Source organism: Canis lupus, chromosome 5 (assembly GCF_048164855.1).
Source record: "Canis lupus baileyi chromosome 5, mCanLup2.hap1, whole genome shotgun sequence".
Taxonomy (NCBI): Eukaryota; Metazoa; Chordata; class Mammalia; order Carnivora; family Canidae; genus Canis; species Canis lupus.
Window position 1 is genome coordinate 37,294,759 of NC_132842.1, and position 27,522 is coordinate 37,322,280.

The 27,522-nt window shown below is 51.1% G+C and overlaps 1 protein-coding gene across 5 annotated transcripts; it reads right to left on the bottom strand.

Annotated features, from left to right (window-relative positions):
- Positions 1-431: 431 nt before the first annotated feature.
- ARAP3 (ArfGAP with RhoGAP domain, ankyrin repeat and PH domain 3) lies at positions 432-25,698 on the bottom strand. Of its 5 annotated transcripts, XM_072826256.1 has the most exons (34): positions 24,820-24,906; positions 22,986-23,191; positions 22,651-22,739; positions 22,471-22,532; positions 22,257-22,368; positions 18,226-18,426; positions 17,972-18,041; positions 17,585-17,705; positions 17,309-17,493; positions 17,102-17,208; positions 16,644-16,843; positions 16,462-16,547; positions 16,142-16,324; positions 15,846-15,981; positions 15,132-15,248; positions 14,579-14,726; positions 14,370-14,472; positions 12,242-12,461; positions 11,285-11,348; positions 10,640-10,803; positions 8,555-8,767; positions 8,174-8,279; positions 6,822-6,969; positions 6,446-6,514; positions 5,661-5,735; positions 5,448-5,562; positions 3,247-3,375; positions 3,027-3,160; positions 2,788-2,870; positions 2,652-2,687; positions 2,457-2,520; positions 2,220-2,357; positions 1,975-2,013; positions 432-1,465 (listed from the first exon to the last, which is right to left on the bottom strand). In XM_072826256.1, exons 2-34 carry the CDS (start codon positions 23,172-23,174, stop codon positions 989-991), a joined length of 4,383 nt encoding a protein of 1,460 aa, XP_072682357.1. In that variant the 5' UTR covers positions 23,175-23,191; positions 24,820-24,906; the 3' UTR covers positions 432-988. The 5 variants fall into 5 exon arrangements, with proteins under 5 accessions (XP_072682357.1, XP_072682355.1, XP_072682354.1 ...); XM_072826254.1 differs by lacking the exon at positions 24,820-24,906 and adding an exon at positions 25,620-25,698 and having other exon boundaries at positions 22,651-23,191; XM_072826253.1 differs by having other exon boundaries at positions 22,651-23,191.
- Positions 25,699-27,522: the final 1,824 nt, after the last annotated feature.

Sequence of the window (27,522 nt, forward strand, 5' to 3'; positions counted from 1 at the left end):
AGGCGGCGCTAAACCGCTGAGCCACCTGGGCTGCCCAGTTTGTGTGTTTTCTGATTTCTATTCCTCCTCTACAGTGGAAGGTCCATAAAAACAGGACGTATCTATTTTTTTAAAGATTTTATTAGTTTATTTATTTGACAGACCTCATGAGAGAGCATGAGCAGGGGAAGCAGCAGGGAGAGGGAGAAGGAGTGGGAGAAGCAGGCTCCCCACTGAACAGGGAGCCGGATGCAGGGCTCGATCCCAGGACCCTGAGGTCATGACCTGAGCCAAAGGCAGATGATTAACCCGTTAACCAATTGAGCCACTCAGGTGCCCCAGGACCCATCTATTTTGTTCATACTTTATCCTGAATACCTGACACCCAATTAGGTACTCAAAACATATTTGCTGAATGAATGAATAAATGAATGAATGAAACAATAATAGCCTTTTGGTTCCAAGATTTATTAACAGTGACACAACCTTTTTTGCTTCTCTTCGCACCAGCTCCCAACCCCAATCAACCACCCTACTCTAGGTCTTCAGTGTAGTTCCCAAGTGTAGGAGGTGGGGTAGGACAGACTTGGAAATCATTCAGCTCTCGGGCTTCCAAATCCTTTTTTTTCTTTAATGCAGGAAAATCGTTCTTTTCAAACCCCAAATCTCTCACTGAACACCTACATATCAAATATATAAAGCAGGAGTTGCCCTTGTTGAGGGAAATTATGTGGGGCTTACAGCTCTAAGAAACAGTTTGATGTTCACTGCTCTCCTTAATTCAGTGACTTCATGGTACATATAAATGAGTGGAGGTTCAATGAGGGGCCATAACCTGACCCTCTCTGGGCAGGAGAGTCCAGAGCCCTCAGTCCTGTGCTCTTTCCATAGCACCACACTGGATTTTAGAGTCTTTCCAGCCAGAACAGAGGAGGCTCCCAGCAGTGTCTGCCATGGTGAGAATTTGGGTCCTCGGGCTATCTACCCCTTTAGACTACTCGTCTTAGGGTCATGTGAGGGGCTGGCTGGAGGGCGAACTAGAAGGTTGGGTGGGGAAGCCAGGTGTCTGTGTCAGAAGGCCATTGGGGTTCGGAGATTGAGGGCTGGAGGGCTGGGAGGGGCTGCCCAGGCCTATGGTGGTTTCTCCTTTCCTCAGGATGAGGCTGCTAAGCTCCTGGAGCAGCTGTTCCTCCAGGGACCCATGTGCCTGGGGGCTGCTCTTTGAAGGGGGACCTGGAGGGGGCTCAGGTGGCCTCTCCTCTGGGCCTGGGCCACCTGCCTTGGGGAAAAGGGGTTTGTCAAAGGACCTCTGGCTGGTGAGGGGGGTCTCTGGGTTGGCTGTCTTTTCTCTCATCATGGAGAAGGAAGTAGAGGTGTCCTTGGTCAGTTCAGGGAAGGCTCCCACTTCCTCATACACTGGCTCCTCATAGACAGGCTCCTCCAGTTCCTCTTGCTCCTCCACAGACCCCTGGGATGACTTCATGGGCTGGATGGGAATGGGGTAGCATGATGCAGGCACAAAGTTAGAGTTACTAGATTATTAATCGCTAACATTTATTGAGCTCTTCCTCTGGGCCAGATGCTGTAAATACTTTTTGCACGTATGATACCAAAACAACTCTGTACAATGGGTTACAGTGCAGGTGAGTGAACTGAGGTACTGAGGGGTTAAGTAAGTTGCCCAAGATCGCACAGTGAGTAAATGGAAGAACTGGGGCTTCAGCCCAAGTCTATCTGACTCCAAAATATATTCACTTAACCACTTTCCTTCTATTTCTCAGATCCTATGACTACTTCCCCTGTTCTTTATCACATCCTACCATCCCTCATTTTCCTCATTCTTTCTGGTCCCTCACAATACTCTCTCTCTCTCTCATGCACATACACATACACACAGATGGCCTGCATCAGAACAAATATAGAGGGCACACTGGTTCAGGCAGGACAGAGGAGCACAGGGCTGATGGGCACAGCTGAGACGGGTACAGTACTCACAAAGAACATGGACAGGGTCCTCCGGTTGTGAAGTCGCCGCTGGGCACAGGTGGGATGGGGATGAGGGGAGGGAGAGACACAGAGACACAGTGAGGCCTGGCAACAGAAGGCAGGGGTGGGGCCTTGGGGGCACAAAGAAGGCAGAGGGGGGCATCAGGCTGGCAGGCACACCGCTCCCTTCTGCGGGGTGGCAAAGACATGGGCAGGGATCAGGAAGGCGCTGGAGCAGGCTGAGGGTACCTCACCAGGGTCTGATTGGCAGAGAGGAGGGTGGCCCCACTGTCATCTCCTCTGATAGGCAGCAAAGGCATGGTGCCAAACTTCTGACGGGCGAGGTCAGAGGAGGAATGGCGTCGTAAGACCACTGGCTGCTGGTCATCGTGCTGGAGGGAGAGTAAGGAGTTGGCACAGTGACTGGGGGAAATATGGAGGGCTAGAGCTGGGACCTCAGACCTAGTCCCCAGCTTTCTCCTTTGCCTCACCTGGGCTTTGAGAATGCTGGTGGTCCAGTCCCACATCTCATCTTCGTCAGTGCATGACAGGCAGCTGGGGGTGATCAGAGGGGAATGAGCCAGAGAGGAGGGGTTATAGCTATAGGGATGGATGATGGAAAAAGCAGGGAGGTGGTGGGCAAGGTGCAGGGGTGGGCCAGAGAAGCCAGGCTGAGAGGTACTCACAGGTGCATCTTCTCCAGTATCAATGTGAAGCCCCACCTAGGAGGCAGAGGAGAACAGAGATGGGCGGGCAATAAGAAAAGACAGAGGGATGATGGCAGGAAGGCCCTAGAAATGTGGGCTGGGGAAGAAAACTCACGGTGTAGGAGGCTTTAACTTCTTTCGGATTCCCAGATAGACCTTGGAACCTTCCAAAGGCCACTCCCGTTCTGGTTTAGAGCTCTGAGAACAAGAAGGCCATCAGCGAGATCAAGAGGTGAGAGAAGGATCACAGTCAGGTCAAGAAGTCATGGAAGCACTGGGGTTAACTGATAAGCACATGGGCTGTGGAGTAAGAGAGCTGATGCAGTCATAGCTGCTCCAAAGCCAGCACCTCACCTTCTTTTCCTTGAGTAGCAGCAAGCAGCGGCCACGCAGGAGAAAGAACCTCTCCTGGAAGCGGTTTCCCAATAAGCGGGGCGGCTCCTCCCGACACCGCAACAGACCCACCCTTGGGCTCTCACGCCGGATACCTGGGCACAAACAGTCACCTATTCTAGGTGGAGGGTCCTGGGGAAGAGACCTGGTTTGAGGGTGCTGGGCTGATAAGGAGGTTCACCTGTGAAGAGGCAGCCGGCCTGGGCCAAGGAGACTTTTCTCAAGAGCAAGGAAGCTGAGCAGGGCTCTGGAAGCTGGCACCATTGAAGCGCCTGCTCTAGGACCCTTTCCTTGGGGTGCAGTGGCCGCTCTAAGGAGTAAAGTGGGGACGGGTATCAACCAGAGTATCCAGACCCTGGAGCCTCCAACTCCTTTCCCACCAGTGTCACATTTGTTTGTCCATCCCACAGCCCAGCTACAGTTATTTATTTCAGCACCAACTCTATGCCAGGCACTGTTGGCCCTGGGAATACAACGGTGAGCCTGATACACACGGCCTACTTTCACAAAGCCCACAGCAAAGTGAGGGAGCAGATAGTACACAGGTAAGTAAACCAAAGAATTGCAGATAATTAAATACTTGAAAGAAACAATAAGAAGTTCAGAGAAAGTAGGAGGGCAGCTACTGGGATAGCATGATGACTGGGCAAGGTCTTTCAGAAGGGGGCATTTGAAGAGGAGACTGAAGCCTGGAGGAGATGGAAGAAAAACCCACGCTAATCAGGGGAATAGGGACGCCTGGGTGGCTCAGTGGTTTAGAGCCTGCCTTTGGCCCAGGGTGTGATCCTGGGGTCCCAGGATCGAGTCCTGCATCACACTCCCTGCATGGAGCCTGCTTCTCCCTCTGCCTGTTCCTCTGCCTCTCTCTGTGTGTCTCTCATGAATAAATAAATAAAATCCTTAAAAGAAAAAAAAAAAACAGGGAAGAAGATGTTGGGCATGACACAATGTAGGAATAAAGGCCTGTGTCAAGAAAGATGTGTGTGAAGAACAGCTAGCATGCTCAAGCACAGAGAATGAGTTATGTGAAATGTGGTCCAAGAAATAAACAAGGGCCAGACATTCGGGGTTTGTGGGCCATGATAAGGAATTTGAATTGTATTTCAAGTTCAGGGAGAAGCCTTTGGAAGGTAATGGCATGCTCTGACTTATGCCTGAAATGCACATTGACTGCTACAAGGAAAATGGATTGTCAGAGGTAAGAAGGGAGCACTGGCCAGCTGTTCCTTTAGTGGTTAATATTGGGTGCAGAGAGATAGTGGTGACTTTAACCTGGCTGGTGGTGATGGAGATGGCTGGAGATGGAGAGAAGCAACAGATTCTAATAGAATCAAAAGGGCTAGCTGGTTGCATGAGCTGTGAAATTGAAGGAAAGGGAGGACTCTCAGGTCTCTGGTTTTGATAACTGAGTGAACAGAGGTGCCACTGAGTAAGGGAAAACTGGGAAATGGCTTAGGTTTTTTGTTAGGCGAAGGGTCTGGGAATTGATTTCATTCTTTCATGTATTAAATTAGAGATGCATAGGGCGGGACACCTGGGTGGCTTAGTGATTGAACACTTGCCTTTGGCCCAGGGCATGACCCTGGAGTCCCGGGATCCAGTCCCACATCAGGCTCCCTGCAAAGAGCCTGCTTCTCCCTTTGCCTATGTCTCTGCCTCTGTGTGTGTGTGTGTGTGTGTATGTGTGTGTGTCTCTCATGAATGAATAAATAAAGTCTTAAAAAAAAAAAAAAAGAGAGAGAGTGATGCATAGGGCACCTGTGTGGCTCAGTCAGTTAAGTGTCCAACTCCTGATTTGGGCTCAGGGTCATGATCTCAGGGTCCTGGGATTGAGCCCCGCGTGAGGCTCCACACTGGGTGTGGAGCCCACTTAGGATTCTCTCTCTCTCCCCTCCCCACAATCAAAATAATAATAATAATAATAATAATAAATCAGAGATGCTTGTGAGACAGACATATAAGTGGAGGTGTGCGGTAGACAGTTGGATATGTGAGCGTGGAGCTCAGAGAAGAGGTCTGGGCCAGAGACCCAGCTTATTAATGGCATTTAAAGGCACTGGAATGGATGAGTCATCCAAGGAGAAATGTAGATAGAGAAAGGAAGAGGGTCCAGGGTGGAACTCTGGGTCCCTCCAATATTTGGAATCCAGGCAAAGGAGGAAGAAAAGCCTTCTTTGAGGAGGAAGGGATACCAAGGACTTGTGAGGTCCACAAAAGTCAGGAAAGAAGAGAGTACGGACTACTGAGAGAGTGGTCAGCAGCAGAGAGTGTCCCCTCATGCACACAAGGACAGGGTGACTATATTTGGTAACACAGAAGGCATTGAGGACTTTGACCCCCCGCCCATCACATATGCATGTGCCCTTGCATGGTCTTGCTCACCAAGCTCTCCGTGCTCACGAATCTCAAACGTCACCCACAAGTCCATCCCAGCCTCTGTCCCCCGCATCTCCAAAACCTGGTTGGTCAGCTCCTCAGCAGTCAGTGTTGGAGACACCTGGGGTCAGGGCAAGAGCAGAGGACCCGTGCTGGTCAGTCCACTGATCCTTCCCCCTACCATCCTTTCATCTCCCCCCTTGTCCCCTCAGGACTGACCTTTAGGGTGACACAGTTGTCTGGCAGCTGCTGTTCTATATAAACCTCCATGATGAGGTCTCCAGCCTGGGACAGCTGAGGTGAAGGGGTGAAGAAGTCAGGAGGACATGAGAAGATGCAAAATATCAAGATCAGAGGTCTCCTATGTTGCCTCATAAGCACGTCCCCCCCACACACAAAATCTCCTCCTACCCATCATTCCCAGTGTGGCTCAGGCCCTTAAAAGGGAGAACCCCAAGAGTGGTAGAACCACATCTTCAGGCTGCATAGGTGCTTCCCAAGGCAGTGCAGCATATGCTTGGAAGAACAGGTTTAGAGTCAGACTCTCTGGGTTTCAACTCCCATTTGCTAACAGTATGACTTTGAATAAGTGACCCTCAAGGCCTCTGTTTCTTTATTGAAAAAATGGGACTGTCTACCTCATGGAGTTGTATGAGGCTAAAGTAGGATCATGGGTGCTTGGAAGATAATAACTCCTTAGCTGTCTACTATCACATTTATTTATTACTATCATTCTCTGCGCTTTGTCTAACTTAGCCAACTATTCCTTGGATCTCCTACACGCGGAACTAGAATATTCTGCCACCATTTCGTAATGAAGAATTCTTGTGGTGGAATAAGTAGAGCAAATCCTAAACCAAACCCCTCCCCCCAAAGCATTCCCCTCCTTGGGTTTCCCCTCTGCCTCAGGGAGCTGAGGGCCAATGTCCAGCAGCAGAAGGTCACCTTCCTATCCTGCTATCTCCTCCTGGCCCACTCAGGAGTTTAAGGTCAGGACAAGTTACCTGTACATCCTTCCAGGTGGTGATAAGACTGACTTCCAAGTCAATCTGAGCTACCTGGTCAGAGTCAATCTGTGGAAGAGCCAGAAAGGAGTGTGTGTATTGTAGGGCAGGTGGGCGGCAGGAGTGGGGTGCTAGGAAAGAGGCAAACAGAGTTTGCAAGACCACAAGACCTGTATGAAAGCATTAGAGGCTAGAAGAGCTAAGAACCAATGAGGCATGGGCTTTTGGAGTGAGGTTATGGGATAGAGGGACCCAGGGCTATGGGAAATGATTCTTGATGCAGAGGGCCTTCAGCCGTCTGGGCTGGGAGCTTCTGTGGTGAGCAGGATCAAGAATCCAAGAAGAGGGACTATAGTCAGGTGTGGGGAGAGCTTACATCAAAGACGGAGACGTAGTCATCGATGAGTTCCTGTAGCACCCGCACCTCATGTTCCCCCCGCCCATCCGTCTGGAACACACTGGGTGCAAAGAGCAGGGCCAGGTTCCGCGTGCACATCTGGTTTAGAGAGGCACACTTCTGCACCCTGCAGAGGGGTGTGACACGGTTCATAAGGGATATGGCTTGTGCTCACCTATTAGTCGATGCATCCATTCATTCAGGAAATACTTAGAGTCCCTACTATATGCTGAGGGGCCTCGGCTAAGCACTTGGGATACAGCTGTAAAACACAATACTGGCCTCAAGGAGCTCCCTGTCTAGCAGGGAGACAGATAAGGAATGGGTAATTATAAATATAGTAGGGGGCAGCAAACTTTTTATGTAAAGGAACAGATAGTAAATATTTTAGGCTTGTAGGCCCTACATTTATGGTTGTAATTTGTCAGTTCTACTGTTGTAATATGACAAAAGCCATAGGCAATATATAAGTGAATGGGTGTGCTTTTACACTTCATGTACAAAACTTTATTTATTTTAAAGATTTATTTATTAGAGAGAGAGAGCGTGCATGCATGCAAGTGCACAATGGGGAGAGGGAGAGGGAGGGAGAGAATCTTAAGCAGGTTCTACAACCAGTGAGGAGCCTGACACAAGGCTTGGTCTCACAACCCTGAGATCATGACCTGAGCCAAAATCAAGAGTCAAATTCTTAAACTGAGCCACCCAGGTGCCCCTGTACAAAACTATTTGAGAAAACAGGCAATGGGATGGATTTGGCCCATGGGCCATCGCTGGCCTATCCCTACGATATAGAGTAATCAGTACAACACAGCCAGGGGTCACTTTAGAATCATTTAAAGACCTGTCTTCCCATTAGACTGATCAAGGTAGATCTGCATCTTATTCTCTATGTCTCCTCCATCTAATCCTTTGCCTGGCATAGAATAATAAAACAAAAATAACACTGATTATTCACCGTGTCTGAATGCTTACTACACACATGCCAGGTGCTGCAGTAAGAATTTTATAAGGACTATCTCATTTAACTCTCATCACCTAGGAGGCAGATACTATTCATTACACCATCTTCCTTTACAAATGAGGAAACTGAGGCTCAGAGAGTGCAAGTAACTTACCCAAAGTCACACACTAGAATGATAGAGCCAGAGTAAAGCTAGGTCTGCCTGACCCTAAAGTCCACACTCTGAACCTTTGTGCTAGGATAGCTACACTTAACAACTGTTTGCAGGATGAATGAGTAAATGTAAGGTGGCAAGGCAGGAGAGGGACGTTGGACAGAGGCGATAAATGGTCAGTGAGGAGCCTGCAGGGGGTCTGGCCATACTGACCGATAAAGATGCCCAATGAGGGTAGCCAGTGTGCGGCGGTTGACCTGTGGCAGGCAGCCAATCACTTCTTTGTATTTCTCTAGGCGCTGATTCTTCTGGGGTAGCTCTAGGATGGAATGGGAAGGAGAGGAGAGGATCACGGAAGGAAGCATGGAGAGATTTTTAGAGAAACAAACCCAGGATGGATGTCCCTCTGCCCCTTCCCACCTTGACCTAAGCTGAGCCCCTGAGTGATCCTGGGGTTTAGGGGTGCAGGAGGGGAGGACTGGGGAGGAGGGCTGCCAAATCCCACAAAGCAGCCTCAGGGATTCTGGGGGGTGGGGTGGAGTTCCTGGTTGCCCCTTGTCTCCTGTGGGAAATTCTTAGGAATCTTGGGAGTACCAGCAGCCTCCCTCCAGCGAGGCAACAACCGTGCAGAGGTCACAGGGTCATCAAGCTCTCGAAAGAAGCGTTTGAGTGTATCGGTGACATCTTCCACAAAGTGCTCTCCTGGCCGGAGCTTCACTGAGCGGGCATCCCGCCGGAACTCAGCCAGGAGCCGAAGGCTACGGGCACGGGCACCCCCTTTCCGGTATATGCCCTCCAGCTGGAGCCCTGAGAATAGCCAGCATCTCTGCTTACCACTGCCCAAAGACCCAACTACCCACCCATTATCTCTGACTGCCCCCCCGCCAATGCTATATGGCTATTGGCGTAAGGGCGCCAGGGAGGAGGAAGTCTGCCTCCAGAGTCTTGATTCTTAAAACCCTGCCCAAGTCCTCCTCAGAAAGTCCTTCCCCAACCATGAAATTACACACAGCCTCCGACACTCTGTCTCCTCACTATTTTGAATTTGAAATAGCACTCTCAAATGACATAACAGTTGATCCTTCACTATTCACAAATTCCATGCTGTGAATTCATCTACTGCTAAAATTTATTTGTAGCCCCCAAATCAATACTTTGTGCATTTTTCCAGTCATTTCTGTATAGGCACAGAATGGAGGAGAATTTGAGTTGCCTGCTGGACACATTCCCAGCGAGGCACTCATATGGTAAACAAGTGTAGTTTTCACAGTATATATAGAACCACATTTTTTGCATTCTTGTGCTTTTTTGGGGGTGGTTCCACTGTTTAAAATGGCCCCCAAGCAAAGTGCTGAAGTGCTGTCAAGTATTCCTCAGCTTATGAAGGCTGTGTGTGCCTTATGGAGAGATTATGTGTGTCACATAAGCTTTGCCCCTGTGTGAGTTATACTGCTGCTGGCTGTGAGTTCAAAATTAACAGATCACAAATACGTGATCTTTAAGTAGAAACACGTTCAAAACAAGGTTACATGTTGATCACTTGATGAGAAGGTGACCAGAGGTTCCTAGGAACCTAACCTTGTATTTCCACTAGGGTAATGATTTAGGATTCATTAATTCAGTGTTTGCAGTAGGTTCATAGAACAAAACTGTGGATAACGAGAACTGACTGTATTTTTCTTATTACCCATCTCTCCCACTAGCCTCTGAGCTTCATAGAACCTTCCCTTTTCACTGCTATATCTCCAGTGTCTGGCACATGGGAGCAACTTAGCAAGCAAGCATCTGCGGAATGAAGAGTGGCAGCACAGTAACTGTGGAGTGGGTATAAACACCCATACTCTTTCTCCAGGGCTTTCCCCTGGACTGCTGACTTCATTCTTCCTCTGAGCTTGAGAGAGACTGAGAAGAGAATGGGATCTAGGGAGTAGGAGAACTCACTAAATGAAGCAACTACTACCAAGATGTGGAAAATGTCAGTAGCCACTGACTATCCACCATCCATGCTGTAAGCACAATTATTTGTAGCTGATAGCTGTCTCTCTCTCTCTCTCTCTTTTTTTTTTTTTTTGCCCTTTACTGCTTTCCTTGGTTTTCCATGAATTTTCCTTCTCAAGAGTCCAGCCTCCTAAAAGGGGGGTTCGCCAAGGAGCTAGATTCTACTTGAAAAAAGAAGAGGGCAAAGTGTCACAAAGAATTCTGGAAACCACTTGCACAGCTGATCCTTTGTGCCTGGAAAAACTCCCACACAGAATAATTCTGCTTAGACCTTCAAGGGTTTTGCTGCATAGCTTGGCTCTTGCCTTCTGGCTGCCCCCTCTTTGTTCTCTATGGCTTTCCATCTCCAGTCCTCTTTCAGCGCTGCTCTCCCTCCACACCCATGCCCCACCAACAGCTACCTTGGAACACTTACTACCTGCCAGGTGCTGTGCTAAATGCTTTACATACGTTATCTTACTATCACAGCTATTCTAGAAACGAGGAATGTTAGTAGTCCCATCCTGCAGCCAGGGGAGCTGAGGCTCAGAAAGGTAAACAGCTTGCCAAGGGTGATACAGCAGGTTGCCGTGTTAGGCTGTTAATCTCTGGAGGCAAAGCTCTTGTAGACAGATCATATCCTCTGGCTGTGCCCATGTCCTGCATCCCCTACTGGCTCAGGATTGGCCAGTACCTACTCACCGTGCTGAGTGACAAAACTGATGCAGGCATCCACGATGATGGGGATGTCACCCCGGCTCATCTGCTGCTCCTGCAGCCCTGTGCCGCCCCCGCCAGCTGCCCCCTCAATGGCTGTGTTCCATGCTGAGAAATCCAGCCGGCCCTCCCCCTGCAGATACAGGGTCCTGAGACCCGAGAGGCCTGAGTCAGAGCCAGCTCCAGAGGGTCCTTTAAACTAGGAGGCCCAGGATCACAAGGACCAGATTTTCCAGAGCCACCAGCAGGGGGCAGCAACATTCAACCCAGATAGGGCCCCTGAACTAGACAGATGAATTTTTTTCTTTTCTTTCTTTTTTTCAGATATTTGTCTATTTATTTGAGAGAGAGAGAGAGAGTGCATGCACACACTACAGGAGGGGCCAAAGGGAGAGGGACAAGCAGACTCCCTGCTGAGCAGGGAGCCCAACACAGGGCTCAATCCCAGGACAGGACCCAAAGACCATGAAGTGAGCTGAAGTCAGATGCCCAACCAACTGAGCCACACCCAGGCACCAAGTAGACAGGTGAATTTGAGGAAATTGGCAGTGGTATAGCAGACCAAGGTAGAGGGTAGGGGCTGGGCTCTCAAAAGAGGGACCCAGGATCAAGGATAGGGACAACATTTACCTTCCTGTCTCCACCAGGACCAAATGCTCCTTCTTGTCTGGGGTGTCAGCTGCTGATACCACACCTGGGAGGAGAATCATCAGACATTATCATTGTAATTGTCTTCATCAGAGTGACCAATACGTCACTAAATATTTAAGGTATATAGGTCCTAGAGTAGGAGCCTTACAAACAATGTTGCATTAAATCCTATAAGCTACATACTATTATCCTTATTTTACAGATGAAAGATTAATGCTCAGAGGTTAAGTTTCTGGTCCCTTTACTTTTATAAAATGGCAAAGCTTGGGGATCCCTGGGTGGCTCAGTGGTTGAGTGCCTGCCTTTGGCCCAGGGCATGATTCTGGAGTCTCGGGACTGAGTCCCACGTCGGGCTCCCTGCATGGAGCCTGCTTCTCTCTCTCTGCCTGTGTCTCTGCCTCTCTCTCTTTCTCTGTGTCTCTCATGAATAAATAAATAAAATCTTTTAAAAAATGGCAAAGCTGAGCTTGAACTCAGGTCTCTTGTTCCCAAATTCTGCCATATTATCCCACACTGTTCCTCTTTGAGGAAGAAGTGAGAGTACCCAGTCCCTTCTCCCAGTCTCCAACCAGCAAGTGGCTCCAAATAATAACAGTAACATTTGTAACATCTGATATTTATTAAACACTTGTAAGATACCTCCTGCCAGGCTCTGTGATAAGTGTTTTACATGCATTGTCTTATTTGAAACTTACAACTCTTTTGTAAAGATTATAAAGATGAGGCAACTAAGGCACAGAAAGGTTAAGTAACTTATCCAAGGTCATATAGCTAGGAAGTGATAGAGATGGGGGTCTGTATCTGGGTAGTCTGACTCCAGAGCTTGTGCCTGAATCTGCTATGTTCTGCTGTTTCCCATAGGGACCTCAAATAGAGGAAGGTCCACTACTCCCCATTCCATGGCCACCTTTCATCCCTATCCCCACCCCTGCTCACTGATTTCCTGTAGCCGCCGCAGATGCACCATGTCCTCAGGGGCTGGAGGGCCAGGGCCCGGTGCTGGACACAGGAAGAGGTGGTCACCACGAAGAAGTCCAAACCCTGACAGCCAGAGGCTGGGGGCCAGCGCTGAATGGGTGGGAGAGCGCAGCCACAGGCGGCCCAGCCGCAGCAGCCCAGGGCCCAACAGCTGGTGACAGCTCAACGGGGAGAACCACTGTGAGGCAAGAGGAAGACATGAGGAAAAGGAGTATGGGGAAAGAGACAAGACATGGGGGAGAGAAATAAGAGTGAGAAGGATAGGGCAAGACAGGAGGAGAGCAAAAGAAAGAGAAAAATGAAAAGGAATCAGGAGAGAGCAAAAGAAAGACCCAAGGAGACAGGAGATGGGTGGAGAAAGACAGGAAAGAAATTCAGTTCAATTTCATTTGCTTCTGCCAACACAGAAAAGACCTCTGTGTGGCAGCCTTCTGCTCCTTGTGGGATGTCGGGGCAAGAAAGAATGGGGAGCCCAAGTGCTGTAACTGAAGAGTCACAATGCCCTGGGAAATCCCACCACCCTGAGGGGCCAGGGAAGGCTTCAAGGAGAAACAAGTGTTTGAGGTGGTCCACAAAGGAGCGCTTCCTCAACTACCTGTGGTGAAGGAACAGCGTTCTTTTCTTTTTTTGTTCAAAGTTCCAATCTCTTACTAACCAGTACTTTCAAGAAAGAAAGAAAAAGAAAGAAAGAAAAAGAAAGAAAGAAAGAAAGAAAGAAAGAAAGAAAGAAAGAAAAAGAACTACTAGCAAAGTAAAATGAAAAAGGAAACACAAAATATAAGCTCCCACTTTAAAAAATTAGATTCTACACATAAAATAACCCTGTCACATTGCTATGAAAGAGTCTGAATGCTCACTCTCAAGTTCTGTTCTTATCCTGTCAGAGGCGGTAACAAAGAGTCCGTAAACCAGTGTGGTGTAACAGGCTGCAGACCACACCTGGGGTGGTACAGCCTTCAAGGATAAGCTACATTTTTAGAAAGTGTAGCTAACAATAAGAGGACATCGCAAGGTGGCTACGAGGACCATGACAGAGCCCTGAAAGGATATGAAGACAATTTCTTGGTGAGAGTCCTACTCCTCTAACCAGAAGAGTGGGGTCAGAAGCCAGAGAGCAGTTGAGCATTTCCCACAGAGGAGTGTCACATGCTGCAGAGCCGACCAGGTGAAGCCAAGAGGCCCTGGGACTTTGGCAATGGGAAGTCACTAGCCATCCCCACAGAGAAGCGGCTCAGAAGTCTGGCAAAAGAGGGCAGCCACGAGGGGTTAAGGAGGAAGTGCGATCCTGCCAGGGCACACACACTTCTGAGGGGTTATCAGGAGGGTGTCAGGGTGATGAGGTGAAAGTAGAGCAGGGCTGAGGGAAAAACTGGCTAAAGATGGGAATGATTGTTATCTTCATCACCATTACTATTTCAACACCCACGAATGGAGGGCCTGTTATGTGCCATGCAGCACAGGCCTCACGTGTCACTTACTCCTCAACCCCAAAGAGTGTGTCTTCTACACCCACTCTATCCATATGGAAAAGCTCCTGAGGCTAAGAGTTGGAGGACTCTGATCCCAGCACGTCTGATTCTAGGGTGTGAACTTTTAACTCCAGGGAGAGGGTGCAGGATGCAGAGACCAGCTTGCCTGGGAATGGAGATGCTGAGCCACATAAACGCAGCCTTCCCTCTGTACTGAGAGAACTTTGGGGAAGGGGAAGAGGAGTTAGAGGCACCCTTTCCTTGAGCAGAGGCCCTGCACACTGACATTTAGGCCATGAGCTTTGGAGACAAAGGTCTGTTTTTGATCCTGTCCTCTGCTACCTCACAGCTCTGTGACCTTGACCGAGTGACTTCATAACCTCTGTGACTCTACTTTCCTCTATGTGAAATATTTATAATCCTTTTCTCTGAAGGTTGCTGTGAAAGTTAAATGAGATTTTGAGTGGATAATGCCTAACACTGGTCCTCACACAGCTGTTAACCTTAGCTGTGAGTGGAAGTGGTGGGAGTGACTGTAGGAATGAGAGAGGGCAGGATGGGAGCAGCTGGGGACAGGGAAACCACCAGCTGTCTGGGAGGGGCCTCAGCTGGCTCACCTTGCCCACAGCACTGGTCCAGGCCTCCAGACTGTCAGCTCCATCTGTGCCAAAATGCTGGATCCTCCCCCCTGTGAGGATGAGCTCAAAGGAAAAGGGGAACCTAGAGAGAAACGGAGGTCCAGGAGGAGAATGGGGACCAGCAGGGGGCTGGCAGGCTCAGGATCAGGAAGGGCAAAGGGGGGTACAGGGAGCACAGGTGCAGTTACCTGTCAAGGTCACCTGGGTCAGTGGGTGGGGGACTCACACCCAAACATACAACATCCTGGGGCTGGATGAGGCTGAGGGGTTCAGGACTGCTTTCCGACACAAACATTTCCAGAGCCGCTCTCAGCACACACCACAGTCTGGGTGGAGCTAAGGGAGAGGCTGATGGTCAGCAGGAAGAAAGTCCTCTGTCCCTACTGCCATAATTCCCATTTGCCAGATATTTATACTATCTGTGCCAAACCCTCCTGCCTTTATATGATCTGATGTAATCTTCACCCTTTGAGGTGGGAAACTGAGGCCCAGAGTTTAAGTAACTTGCCCAAGTCACATAAGCAGGAAGTAGCAGAGCTAGGATTTGGTCCAGGCAGTCTGACTTCACAGCATAGGCTCTCAATTATCACCCAATACTGCCACCGGGCATAGTCCCTCTCCTACTCCCAGTACCCAGCCCACTCCAGGGCGTGGTCCTACATGCCCTTCCAAGACTCTGTGGTATACTCTTGCTCATCCCAGTTTCTGCCCCATCTCCGCCCACCTTCGCTCCTCTCTCACCATCCCGGCCCCTCCGAGGAGGAGGGGGTCCAGCTTTGTTGCTGATGGGACCACAGTACAGGAAGCTGCTGTAGGTGGCAGGTACCACCACCTCATTGTACACACCAGGGGAAGGGTCTGCAAGACGAAGGAGAAGTGGTCAGTTTAGGGCAGGGCAGTGGGATGGCCTGAGCCTCCTGAGGGGAAGGGTCAAATTGAGGAAGACAGAGGGACCCAACTCCACTGGCAGCATGGCCAAGTTGAGCCCAGGGGGCTGGACCCCTCACCACCTCAATTAGAAAAGAGGGTGGCAGGAAGTGAAGCTCCAGCCCTTGCCCACTGCCTCTCCCCACCAATGAGTCAACCAGCCAGTCAGCCAGCGGCAGGGGCCTCTGAGCATCAGCTTTCCTGTAAGTCTGTCCTGACCACTGGAAGAAAACCTCTTTGGATGACCATTTCTATGATCAGATTTCCCACAGGGAGGTGAGACCTCACTTACGGGTTGACCTTGTCAGGGGTAGACCAGCAGTAACACTTCAAACATCCAGATCCACCCCAGGCAGTGGCCACCATTGGTCATTTCATGACATCAGGAAATAGACCCCAGAGGATCTAGAAGGTTGGGAAACTACCCAGACTAGGCTATTGTGATGGCCTGAGTATGGAAACAATCAAGGCACAGGTCAGGGCAGAGAATTCTTGGAGGGTGAGAAAGGGGACCCTTGTGAGAATTACCTGGGATTAGGAGACCAGGGAAGCTGCCATCCAAGGCTGAGGGGGACCAGGGCTCATCACCCTCAGTGGCCTCAACACAGAGGAGCTGGGTCATGTTCTTCAGCAGGTTGGGTCCTGCCACAGCTGCACACAGTGCCTATAGAGGGAGAAGGGCCTCTGTCAGCCCTAAGACCCAACCTGAGAGCATGGGGACAGTCTTCCAGTCATCAAAAACAGCAGCCCCCACAACCCCAAGTCTAGGTATTTCATCTTAGAGACTACCCTCCTCCCTATCAGCCCCAATCTGTCCCTCCTACCTGGAGAAGCCGGCTGTGATCTGGATACTGAGGGTGGGGCTTCCGGAAGAGACCCAGTCGGTACTTCCGGGAGATAAACTCTCCCCGGGGGCCAGGGCTTGTATCTGGATGCACCCCCTCACCTATGGGTAGTGCCCCTGCCCAGAAGCGGTTGGCACGATCATTTCCCAGGACAATGAACAACTGCAGGATGACAAGGGGCAAAGGCAAGTGACAGGAACTCAAGAATCTCTGACATTCAGTCCCCAAGCTAGACCCAAGGCCTTTGTTGGATGCTTGCCTTTCCTCTTCCCCACCTTCTCCCTTTTCAGACTCCTCACCTGCACTATCTCATTACTCCAGACACTTGTGTCCAGCTTCAGGCTCTGTACCTTGGAGATCCCAGAACCCAGGGCCCGGTGCTGACCTGTTCAGGTATGAAGGATATGTGGCATGGAGACCAGAGCCCCCTGCCCTAGCCTCCCGCCCTCTCCCTGTTTCAGCTAAAGGCCCCAGCCCTCACCTGCACACTGCTTGCAGATGACCACCCCCAGGTTGACAGCAGCCCAGTCTGGGCGGGAGGCCCCGCAGTCCGCACAGTGCCGGTTTGCCCGATTGGACCAGATTTTCTCGGCCACCTCGTAGTCAGACAGGGTCTCAGTTACGGCTTCCTGCAGAGCGGCCGCCCAGCTCTGCCGAGCCCCCCCAGACTCGGCTGTGAAGCTGAGGGGTGGACAGCCAATCCGTGGGCATGGATATCCCCTTTGACCTGTCCCATCCCACTGGCCATTCCCACAGGAGCCACCACAGGCCACATCTGGGCCAGCCCAGACTCTTCTGAGACCTTGACCCTGCTCGCTGGACTCTCGTCAGTGCATACCCACTGACATCCTACCGAAAAGGCCCCCAGTCCTCTGCCCGCCCTGTGCCGCCTTCCAAAGTCTTTCCCCCAGCCCTGCCTCCTGCCAGTCTGGGCACCACCTGAAGCAGCGATGGGGTGTGAGCAGATCAAAGCTGCGACTCTTTGTTTCCCGGACACTGCAGCCTTGCAGTTCAATGAAGCAGATCCCGATGCCCAAAGAAAAGGCCTGGTGGGAACAGAAGGGGCGGTGTGTGGGGTTGGAGCAGGCAGTGAGGTGCCAGCATGGGCTAGGCCAGACTCCTTGACCTCAGCCCGGCCCTTCTCACCTGCTCACTCTTGTACAGTGCCAACTCTCCAGGGCTCAAAGCAGCAAAAACCTTGGCCTTGTGTCCGCGAAGCTCCAGCATGCCTGTGCGGAGGGGTCGGGGTGGCTGAGGAGGCCGGGGGTGGCCCAGGAGGCGCTGCTCCCTCAGGCAGGATTGAAGCGTGGAGCACCACGTGTCCCGCTGGGCTGGTGGGGGACAGAGAAGCAGGTTAGCCTGTGGGCTGTGTGCTCATGTGGCCTTCGCTGCCACCCTGACATAACAGGCTCTGATTCTCACCCTCGCTCTCTGTGCGAAATACAAACACCCTCTGGCCAGTGATGACCTGGAATTTGTTGTCCTTGCTGCTGCGGGTCATCTCAATGGCTGTCAGAGGGATCACACCCTTGGGGAAGGGATCCTGTAGAGAGAAGAGAGCCCAGGGATGCATAGGGACAGAAACTCAGCCATGTGTGCTGACCTGGGAGCCAACACCAACTTTTAATGAGATCAGCACTCATTTCACAAGCAGTGGGGTACAGCTGCTAACCTAGCTACTTTTGATGCTCACATCAGCCATGTGGTAACCCCCTACCACGGGCTTCCCCTCTACCATCCTGAGCCTTTCTGAGCCCTCCCTTTCCCTCTCTTTTGCCAGGCCCAACACAGCATCTCTCAGACCCTCACCTTATCACTGCCAAAGTACATCAGACTCCTCCCATTGAACTGCACAAACCGCCTCTGGAAAACGTAGTTTCTGGGGATGGGAAGGAAGGGTCAGGATGAGTGAGTGGTAGGGGCTGTATCTGGGGGGCACCTAGGGTCTGGGAGCTCATGGGACCTGACCCACCACCACCACCACCCAACACCACCACCCCTTCCCCTTCTCCTCCCCCTGCTCCTCCCTCCCCTCCCCCCTTTTCCCTCCCTAGCAGCCCCACCCCTGAGGGGAGAGCTTGTCTAGCCAGCCACTGAGAAGGGGCGTGGGGCGGTCTGCTGTGGAGGAGAAGCTGGCATAGGGTGAAATGAGGTCATCATTGGTCTCCACGTCGAGGGTGGGCAGTGAGAGGGTGGAATCCCCAGGCAGCTCGAGGCTAGCATAGCCAGCGTCCTCCCGCACCTCCAGATCCTGCCTGCTGAGCCTTATATGGGGCAAGACAGAGGAATACACATTAGACCCAGTTTCCTGGACATTTCCATCAGCAGCATTTCACAGAATGCCTGACAGGTACTGGATCACTTTTCAACAGGGAAATAGGGAAGTTGGGAACCCAAAGATTAGCATAGAGTTTCTTCCCTGAGCACACTTAGATTTTTTATTGGAGCAATTTCAGTCCCTCTCCTCTGCCACTAGTGTTACTTTGGTAGAAAAGTTGGAGAAGGGCTGTACAGCTGGCTCTCTGGTCTTTTCTCCAAAAAGGGCTTGACCTTCTGTCCCTGGACCAAGTTGCCCTCAGTTCTCACCAGGGTGCTATGAACTGCCTAACAGCTTCTACTCGGGCCTTCACTCTTGACATGTTAAAAATGAAAATGAGATCATTTCACTCCTCCCCCACATGAAATCCTGCAATAACTTCCCATTTGCAGTTAGGATAAACCCAAATTCCTTACCATAGGCTGCAAAACCTTGTAGAATGAGACCTACAGCCGGTCCCCTGACCTCTTCTATCCCCCTTGCCTTCGCTTCCTGCATTCAGCCACATTCTCTTCCTTTCAGAGCCTTTGCACATGCTGCTTGCTCCCTCTACCTAGAACATGCTTCCCCAGTCTGCCTTTTCTCATCCTTTAGGTCTTTGCTTATGCCAGAAAGTCCTCTATTATTCTTTGTCACTTTCCAGTAGTCATTCACCTCAGTAGCACAGAATCACTTGCAAAGCTTAAAATATTGGTCTGTGGGCCACATACTAGACACTTGAGTTTGATCTTCTGGGAATGAAGCCCAAGCATCTCTAGTTCTAAAAGTTCCCCAGGCTATAGTGCTGCTAAGATTAAGAACCATCACTCTACCTTCTTTGTTTCCTACTTCACTGAAAAACTGAAACAATAAGACAAGAACCCCACAGACTCACAGTGCCTCATCTACAAAGTTTCACACATATTTTGCATTCCTTCTGCTACCATAATAAACATCCCCGTCTGAAACCAGTCCCTCCTCTGGATACTCTCCTCTCACCTACACAAGGACATTGCTCCAGACTTTCTCCACCTTCTCTCCCCTAGGGTGAGAAGCCCCTACAGCAGCTAATTTTCCCTCTCTCCCAGATCACTGTGATCCACCTGTCAACATATGTAACACTCCATCCTACAAAAGCCATTTCTTGACTCCATCCTACAAAAACCACTTCTTAACTCCATTTCCACGAACAACAACCACTCAACTCTCTGCTCTTCTTTGCAGAAAAACTCAAAAAATGTTGTCTATACATTCCAACTCCTTTCTGTTATCTCCTGAGACCGTTCTGATCCAACTTTCACCTCTACCCTTTGTCAAGGTCCTCAGTGACCTTCATGTTGCCAATTCCAGAGGCCAAGGTTTTTTTTTTTAAGATTTTTTTTTATTTATTTGAGAGAGTGAGTGCACACATGAGTAGTGGTAGGGAGGGGGAAGAGGGAGAGGAAGGAGCAGGCTCCCCACTGAGCAGGAAGTGGGGCTTCATCCCAGGACCCTGAGATCATGACCTGAGCCTGAGGCAGACAGGCAGACACTTAATGGATTGAGCCACCCAGGCGCCCCACCAGAGGCCAATTCTCAGTCTTCAGTTTCCTTGACCTCTGAGCAGCATTTGACACCACTGACCTCCCCCTCCTCCCTTCTTTACTTGGCTCCTGTGACATCACATTTTCCTGGTTTTCCTTCTTCTTCACTAGCCATTCCTTTTCAGTCTGTTTTGCTGGTTCTTCTTCTCCCAAACCTCTTGATACTGGAGTATGCCAGGACTCTGATCTTGGTTCTCTGCTCTATCGATATGCATTCCCGGCTACATCTACCCACCTAGATACTGACAACCCACAAATTTGGATCTCCAGGATGCCTGGGTGGCTCAGATGGTTAAGCATCTGCCTTCAGCTCGGGTTATGATCTCAGGGTCCTGGGATCGAGTCCTGCATGGGTCACCCCGCTCACTGAGGAGTCTGCTTCTCCCTCTCCCTCTGCCTTTCCCTTCCACTTGTGCTCTCTCTCTCTCAAATGAATAAATAAATCTTTAAAAACATTTTTTAGGGAATCTCTGGGTGGCTCAGTGGTGTAGCGCCACCTTCGGCCCAGGGTGTGATCCTGGAGACCCAGGATCAAGTCCCATATCAGGCTCCCTGCATGGAGCCTGCTTCTCCTTCTGCCTGTGTCTCTGCCTCTGTGTGTGTGTGTGTCTCTCATGAATAAATAAAATCTTAAAAAAAAAAAAAACATTCTTATTAAAAAAAAAAAAAATTTAGATCTCCAATTCAGACATCTCCTCCAAATTCCAAACTTGTAAATCCAGTGGTCTATTTGTCATCTCTACTCAGGCTTATAATATATACCCCAAATTCCACACGTCCAAAATGGAACTCCTGATTTCCCCACCACCCCTGGCTTTCTTCCCCATCTCAGACCGAGCAACTCCAGGAACTTTCAGTTGCTCAAATGGCGCTATCCAACAGAACTCAATGTGAGAACCACACATATGATTTTCCATTTTTTAGTAGGCACATTAAAAAATAAAAAGAAACAAGTAAACTATTTATCATAATACATTTTATTTACTCCAACATACCTTAAATATTAACATTTTATTATGCCATCTGTGTGAAAAGTAAGATAATTTATGTCTACTTCTATTATACTCATCCAGTATTGCTTTTTTCACACTAAGTCTCTGAGATTTGGTAGTTTTACAGTTACAGCACACCTTACTCCAGACTAGCCACATTTCATATGTTCAGTAATCATATGTGGCTAGTACTGCCACCCTGGACAGTGTAGGCTCAGCCTGAAATCCCTGAAGTCATTCTTGACTGCTCTTTTCTCTCACACCCCAATTCCCTAGGAGAGTTTACCTTCAATATATAACCAAAATCCAACCTATTCTTACCATCTCCACTACTGGGACGCCTGCCTGAGATGTCTCACCTAGATTACTGCAACAACCTCCTAACTGGTCTCTCTGCTTCTGCTTTTGCCCTCTATAGACCATTCCCAACACAGTGACCAGAGGGATTCTTAAAATGTAAGTCAAAACGCTTCCAAAGGCTTCCCATCTCATTTAGAGTTAAAGTGAAAGTCCCTACACGGTCCTACCTGATCTGGCCTCTTTACCTCTCTGACATCATTTCCTCCCACTTTTCCTGCCCTAGCCACTCTGTCCCAGTCACACTGGCCTTGTCACCACTCCTGAGTCTACCTGGAAGCCTCTATTCTGGCCACTCCCCCTGCCTGGGACACTTTTCTCCAAGATACATCATGACTAATTCACCCGCTTCACTTTGCTCAAGTGTCATCTTCTTAACACTCTGGCAACTCTTAATGAAGAATTGTAGTGCCCTTCCCCTTCAATCCTACCCAGCCTTCTTACCCTGCTCCATTTTTTTCCATGGTACTTACCATCTTTTAACATACCATGTAACTTACTTATTATATCTATTGTTATTTGACTATCTCCCCATAGGGGGAGGGACTTCTGGTCTATCCCAAGTACCTACAACAATATCGGGCAGGCAGTAAGTGCTCAGTAAAGACTTTTTAAATGAAAGCATGAAAAGCACATCTCGCTGTTTTAAATCCTATAACCATTTGTTTGTCTACTTGTTTAATTTCCCGTCTGCCCCACCGAGTCACAAGCTGCCTGAGGAGGAGACTGGGTCTGTCATAATCCTCCTGTATCTTGAGTACAGTGGACACTCAATGCACACTTAATAAATAACTGGATACATGGCCACCACCGACTGCTCCTCAAGCTTCCCTCTTCCTGCCATCACCACTCTACTGACTACTCACCTGTGTTCAGCCCTGTCCTGAGAGACACCTCTGCCTTCTCTTCTCTCGAGTGGCCCTGGGACCCCCGCAGGCTGGACACCATAGTACAGGCAACCAGGGTCCATGATGTGCACTGGCAGGAAAGGGGGAGACAGGGAAGAGGAGTTCAGGTGGGAATGTCTGGGATCCTGGAGGGCCCTGTCCCTCTCCTCAAAACCCACAAAAACCCACCTACCTGTGCCTGTTGTGGGCCTGAGGGCAGGGGTGGGGGCAGCTGCCTGGGAACTGTCTGGGGCCCTAAGAGAAAAAGTCTAGTGATCATTAAGGGAGAGAGGAGAAAGAACTAGCCCTCATGTCCTGCTCCTCCCTGCTGCCCCCACCCAGCACTGGATCCCAAGGGAGCAACCCCACTCACGTGTTCTGAGTCATCTGTACCCCGCCTCTTAAATCCAGACCAAAGTAGATGGCATTAGGCATCATCTCCATAGTATTCAAGGCTGCAGTCTGCTCAGAGGAGGAGGTGGAGAGAGGAGGAGACTTCGGGCTGGACTCTGGGCTCCTGGACACTTCTGGCCTCCAGAGGGCTGGGCTCACTCCAGGCCATTGGGTGGTGGTAGGGCCACTGAGCCCACCAAATACTGTCCTGGGTTTAGGCACAGGCTTGGGGGGCTGGGCTTGGGGAGCTAGGCTGGGGGATGGCTCCATGGCACTGTCTGACTGGGGATCCAGGGAGCCCTCTGTAGCACCTGCCTGCAGCAGGCGCAGAATGCGTTTCCGGTGACCTGTGGCGCTGATGCCCAACTGCCTCAGCTCCTCGTGGCCCAGGCCTCGGGCTGCACCTGCCGTAGCCAGGCCATGCTGCCGGAATGAGTCTGCATACTGCTCCAGGTGCACCGTGGCCAGCCACACAGCGATGTCCAGGTCCTGAGGGGCAGCCATGGGGGCTCAGGCCATTGCTGGGGGGAGCGGCAGGGTGAAGGGAGGGCTCAGGCTGAGATTCCCCCTCCCTGTCCCAAAGTCTGAGGCCTAGACAGGGGGTAGGTACCAGACTCCAGTCTTCCTCGAAAGAAAAATGACCAGTGGCCAGCAATCTGGAGGAAGAGCCGTCCCAGAACATCAGAAAGGGCTTTCTTATTATAGGAGGATCCCTTCCTTTGCAGTTGAGGACACTGAGGCCCAGAGAAGAGAAGAGGCTTGCCCCAGGCTCACAGTGAGTTGGTAAAAGTGTTGGCCCCTAAACTCCTGCCCACTCTGGGTCTGGATCAAAGCTCTGCCTCTGCTTTACTGTACACTCAACCAAGTAAGCCCAGGACAAGATGACAGAGCCTGCAGGGGCAGAATGGAATGGGATGGTAGGGAGGAAGGCCCCCATGATGTAGCCTGATTCTGCTGTAGCATAAGGTGGGGACAGGGTCAGCTGTAGCATGGGAGGAGGGAGGAGTTGCAGATCCCACTCCCCCTGGTTTCCAGAGCTGAGGTCCAGTCTCCACCATCCTAATCCTGGTCATTCCCAGTTCCTCCTCCCCTTCCACCTATTGTCTCTGGTCAGACTTCCTTCCTGTCCCTCCGGTCCTGGCCACCCCCACATCCTGTCTGCCTTGGTCAGGCTGGCCAGAGAGTCCTAACTCTTCTCAGCAAGTAGGGTCCTGGCCCTGGGAAGAGGCCACTTGGGGAGTGGGGATAGGGGTGGAGAATTGGGCCAGAGAGATGACAGACCAGGGGCCAGGGGTACTCCAGGGTCTTCCCTGTCCACCAACCTGCAGCATGTTCGCACACGTGTATGCACACTTGAGCACACTCCCTGCAGGGACCAGAAGTGTGAAATAACATCCCCCTATCTCTGCCTTCTCCACATCTTCCTCTTCTGAGCCTTCCCTTTCCCTGCCCATGCCCTTGGGCTCAGGTCTCTGAGGCTCTGTCCCATTCTGCCAAGCTGACCCTGATCCTGGCCTATCCTCTGAGCCTGTCTCAGATTCTTTCTCCCTGGAGTTTTCTCTCTGCCTGTCCCTGTCTCTACTGCACTCCATCTGTCTGTCTCTACTAAATCCATCGTTGTTCCCCTCCTTCTTTTGCTCTCTATCACTAAGCCTCTCCTTGCCTCAATCTCCACTTTTAATTAGATCTTTAGTTGTATCTAACTCCAGATTTCTGTCTCTCTGCCTCTGCCTGTTAGGCTCCCTCTCTTTTTCTCTCTGTGGGGACCTGACCAGGACTGCCGCTCGCCCCAGCATCAGTTCTGGCCTCTCGGCCTCTCCACAGCTGGGCCCCATCCCCAACCTTGTTAGGGCCTGACTCAGAGCCCAGTTTCCCAGTGACTCAGACCCAGCCGAGGGCACGGGACTGAGCCCGGAGGTGCGCTGGGCAGAAGTGCGGGGGGGGGGGGGGGGGGGGGGGGGGGCGGGCGCGCGGGTCAGTGCGGGCTGCGACAGGGGAGGGGGCAAGGAGGAAGGGGGCAGAGGCCGGGCCACCGGAGGGAGGGGCGGGTCGCGGCGGGGAGGGGGCAGGGGACGCGGAGAGAGCCCTCGAGGAGGGGACGGGAGGAGGAGTCTGGGAGGCAGGGGCCCGTGGGCGCGGGGGTCCTCACCTCACTGCGCGGCCGCCGTCCGCTCCCGCTGCGGGTCGCGCCGTCCGAGGCTCGGGCCGCGCCGCGCCGGCCCCGCCTCCCCTCGGCGCTCCCGCCGGCCCCGCCCCGCCCCGCCGGCCGGTCCCCTCCGCGGGCCCCCGGCCACTCCTTGTGCAAGCGCCGGCCTTCAAAAGGTTCGGGCTCCTTACCCAACCGCTGCGCTTATCTCGGGGCCTGGCCGGCTCTGCCCTCCTAGAGGCCGAGTGAGGGACCGGAACAGGGCTGGAGGCCAAGACAGCCTGAGACAGCGGGACCCGGGGCAGAGACCAGGCTGGAGATGGGACAGGGTAGAGCCCGAGCAGAAGGGAGAGCGCCGTGAGGGGGAGGCTTTGCATCCCCGCCGCTGTGCCCGCCCCGAGGTGCCGGGACCCAGAAGGCGGTTGGCCCCAGCGCCGGGCGGCGGGCCCTCTCCCACGCCCAGCTCGGCGGCCGGACCCCGGCACCCGGCTAGTGAGAGGACGGAAGCCAGCCTCCAGGAGGCCGGGAGCCTTCAGCGGCGGCCCAGCGACCTGCGGTGGGGAGCACAGGAGCCCCCAGCGCTTCTCCCTCCCCAGGGGCCACACCTAGGTTTCCTCTCGAGGTGAAGGTGGGCAAGGCAACATTCCTCCTCCCAAACCAGGGCTCGGGGCTGCCTTCTCGGGGACAAGCCTGGTGCCCTGCAAGCGCAGTGAGCCAGCAAGCAGTCTTTTCTTCGTCGGAGAAACCCCTTCTTCTCATCCTCCTACTGTAATTTTTTTTTTTTTTGCGGGGGGGGGAGTTACCTGAGGAGAAACGGCTCCTCTGCTCTTCCCCAATCTTGCCTGGAGCCCCAGCCTTGGAGCTTGTCCCCCAGAGCCCGAGGCACTTCCCCCTCAGACCTGCACTGGCTCAGCTACGTGTGGTGGGAGGGGGGAGGGGGGACACCGCTGTCTGGCTGTGTTTTCCTGTTTGTAGGAGAGGAAGTTGGCTGTGAGTCAGCAAACACAAGCGCAGTCAGTAGCTAGTGGAAGACCCCTGCCTCAGCAGAAGGTGAGGGGTGTGTGGACAAGTGGTCCTCACCTCTCCCAACTGCCCCAGCTTGGAGAGGATCTGCCATCTTCAGCTTCCTGGAGCTCTTCTCTCTGACAAAGAGAGTGATGATAATAATAATAATTAATCATTAATATGGCCATCCTAATGACTACCACTTACAGAGAGCTGACTCTGTCCCAGGCCCTGTGCAAATATTGCTTTGCAAGTTTCCATTAATCCTCAAAACAGCTCTTAAGATAGGGAATTTTAACACCTCCATTTTACAGATTAGGAGACATTTTTCTGAATGGACACCTGCAGGGCCAGGAGGATGATTTTCACAGACCTCCTACTTAATAAAGACTGGAAATGGACCTCAGCTGCTTCTCCCTGAAATCCGTGAGCTCCTAGTTTAAGGCCACCATCCCACAGGGCCGCTCCCAGCCAGTGACCGAGCTCAGCAGAGATCCTAAGGTCGTCCCATTCCTGGGAAATAAGGGGACTCCTTTGACAGCTGACCTTGACTTGAGATTCCCCCCTCCCCCTCCCACCCCGTACCCTTGATGAACTTTCATTCTACTGCATAGTGGTCTAGGATGCTTCCTCCCGACCTTCCTTCCTTCACTCTCTCCTTCATCCCTCTCTGGCTCCCTTCCTCTCCCACATTTCCCAGTCACCCAGCAAGAGAAGGAAATCCAGTGAATTACTATAGGGCACAGGGAGTTTGGAGGGGTGGGGTTAGTTACTGGGGTGGGGTTGGGAGGGCCAGATACAGTTCTGGACACTTTTTGTGTCAAATTCCCCTTTGACAATCTGGTAAAACTATGTACTCAGTCTCAGAATAATGTTTTAAAATGCCTAAGATGAAATATGTAGGATTACAAAGGAAACCAATTATATAGTAATACAGTTGTAAAACTATTTTAATGTGATACAGTAATATATGGGCTTCTTTATTAATGCTTTAGATAAGATCTAGCAGTAGGTTGATACCTTACATAATTTTGAAGCAGGGAGGAGCATAAATGATATTTCAGAACATCTGCAATACTGTAATACCATACAAAAATATATGATTTTTATTGGTGAGAAACCCATAGTTGTAGTTAATAGGAGTGGTCTGTGGCTACTGTCATAATTGAAGGAAATGCTAAATTCCAGCTACAGATTAGTGAAATAATAGAATATTTTTTTCCCATCCAAGTTTAGAGAATCCACATTGAGGACACCTGAGTGAGAGGCTCAGGGTAGAGATGCAGAAAGGGAGACCCAGCTCTCTCCCAAGACTCCGTGTTCCTTGTCTGGCTCAGCAATTTGGTGGTGGGTGAAGATTCTGGTCCCTGGGTTGTACCTTCCTTCTCTCTTTTTTCTCCTGGCTCTCTCTAACATGCACCTCCCATATCTATTTTGCTGTTTCCCTTATTTCTGTCTCTTTGTCTTTCTGTCTTCCTTTGAATACATTTCTATCTTTCTTCACTATGAATCTCCTTGTGGTTTTTCTCTGTGGGTCTATCTCCCTGCCTCATCTCTCTTTGTACCTCTGTCTATGTCCATGCCTCTCTCTTTTTTCCATAATCCATCACTGAGGGGACAGGGAAGATTCAAAGGATTCCTATAGCCTGAGCCCAGTGACGCCAATTCTAGGGTCCTTGAGAGCTAGAAGAGGGAGTATCT

Bases quoted from the DNA above. Each gene is read 5' to 3' on its own strand.
- ARAP3 (XM_072826254.1), bottom strand. From the start codon at position 23,174: ATGGCTGCCCCTCAGGACCTGGACATCGCTGTGTGGCTGGCCACGGTG. The intron at 17,494-17,584 runs GTGAGAATCAGA...GTCCCCCACCAG, and splicing joins ATTTCGCACAGAGAGCGAGG to CCCAGCGGGACACGTGGTGC. The intron at 2,688-2,787 runs GTGAGTTTTCTT...TCTGCCTCCTAG, and splicing joins AAGTTAAAGCCTCCTACACC to GTGGGGCTTCACATTGATAC.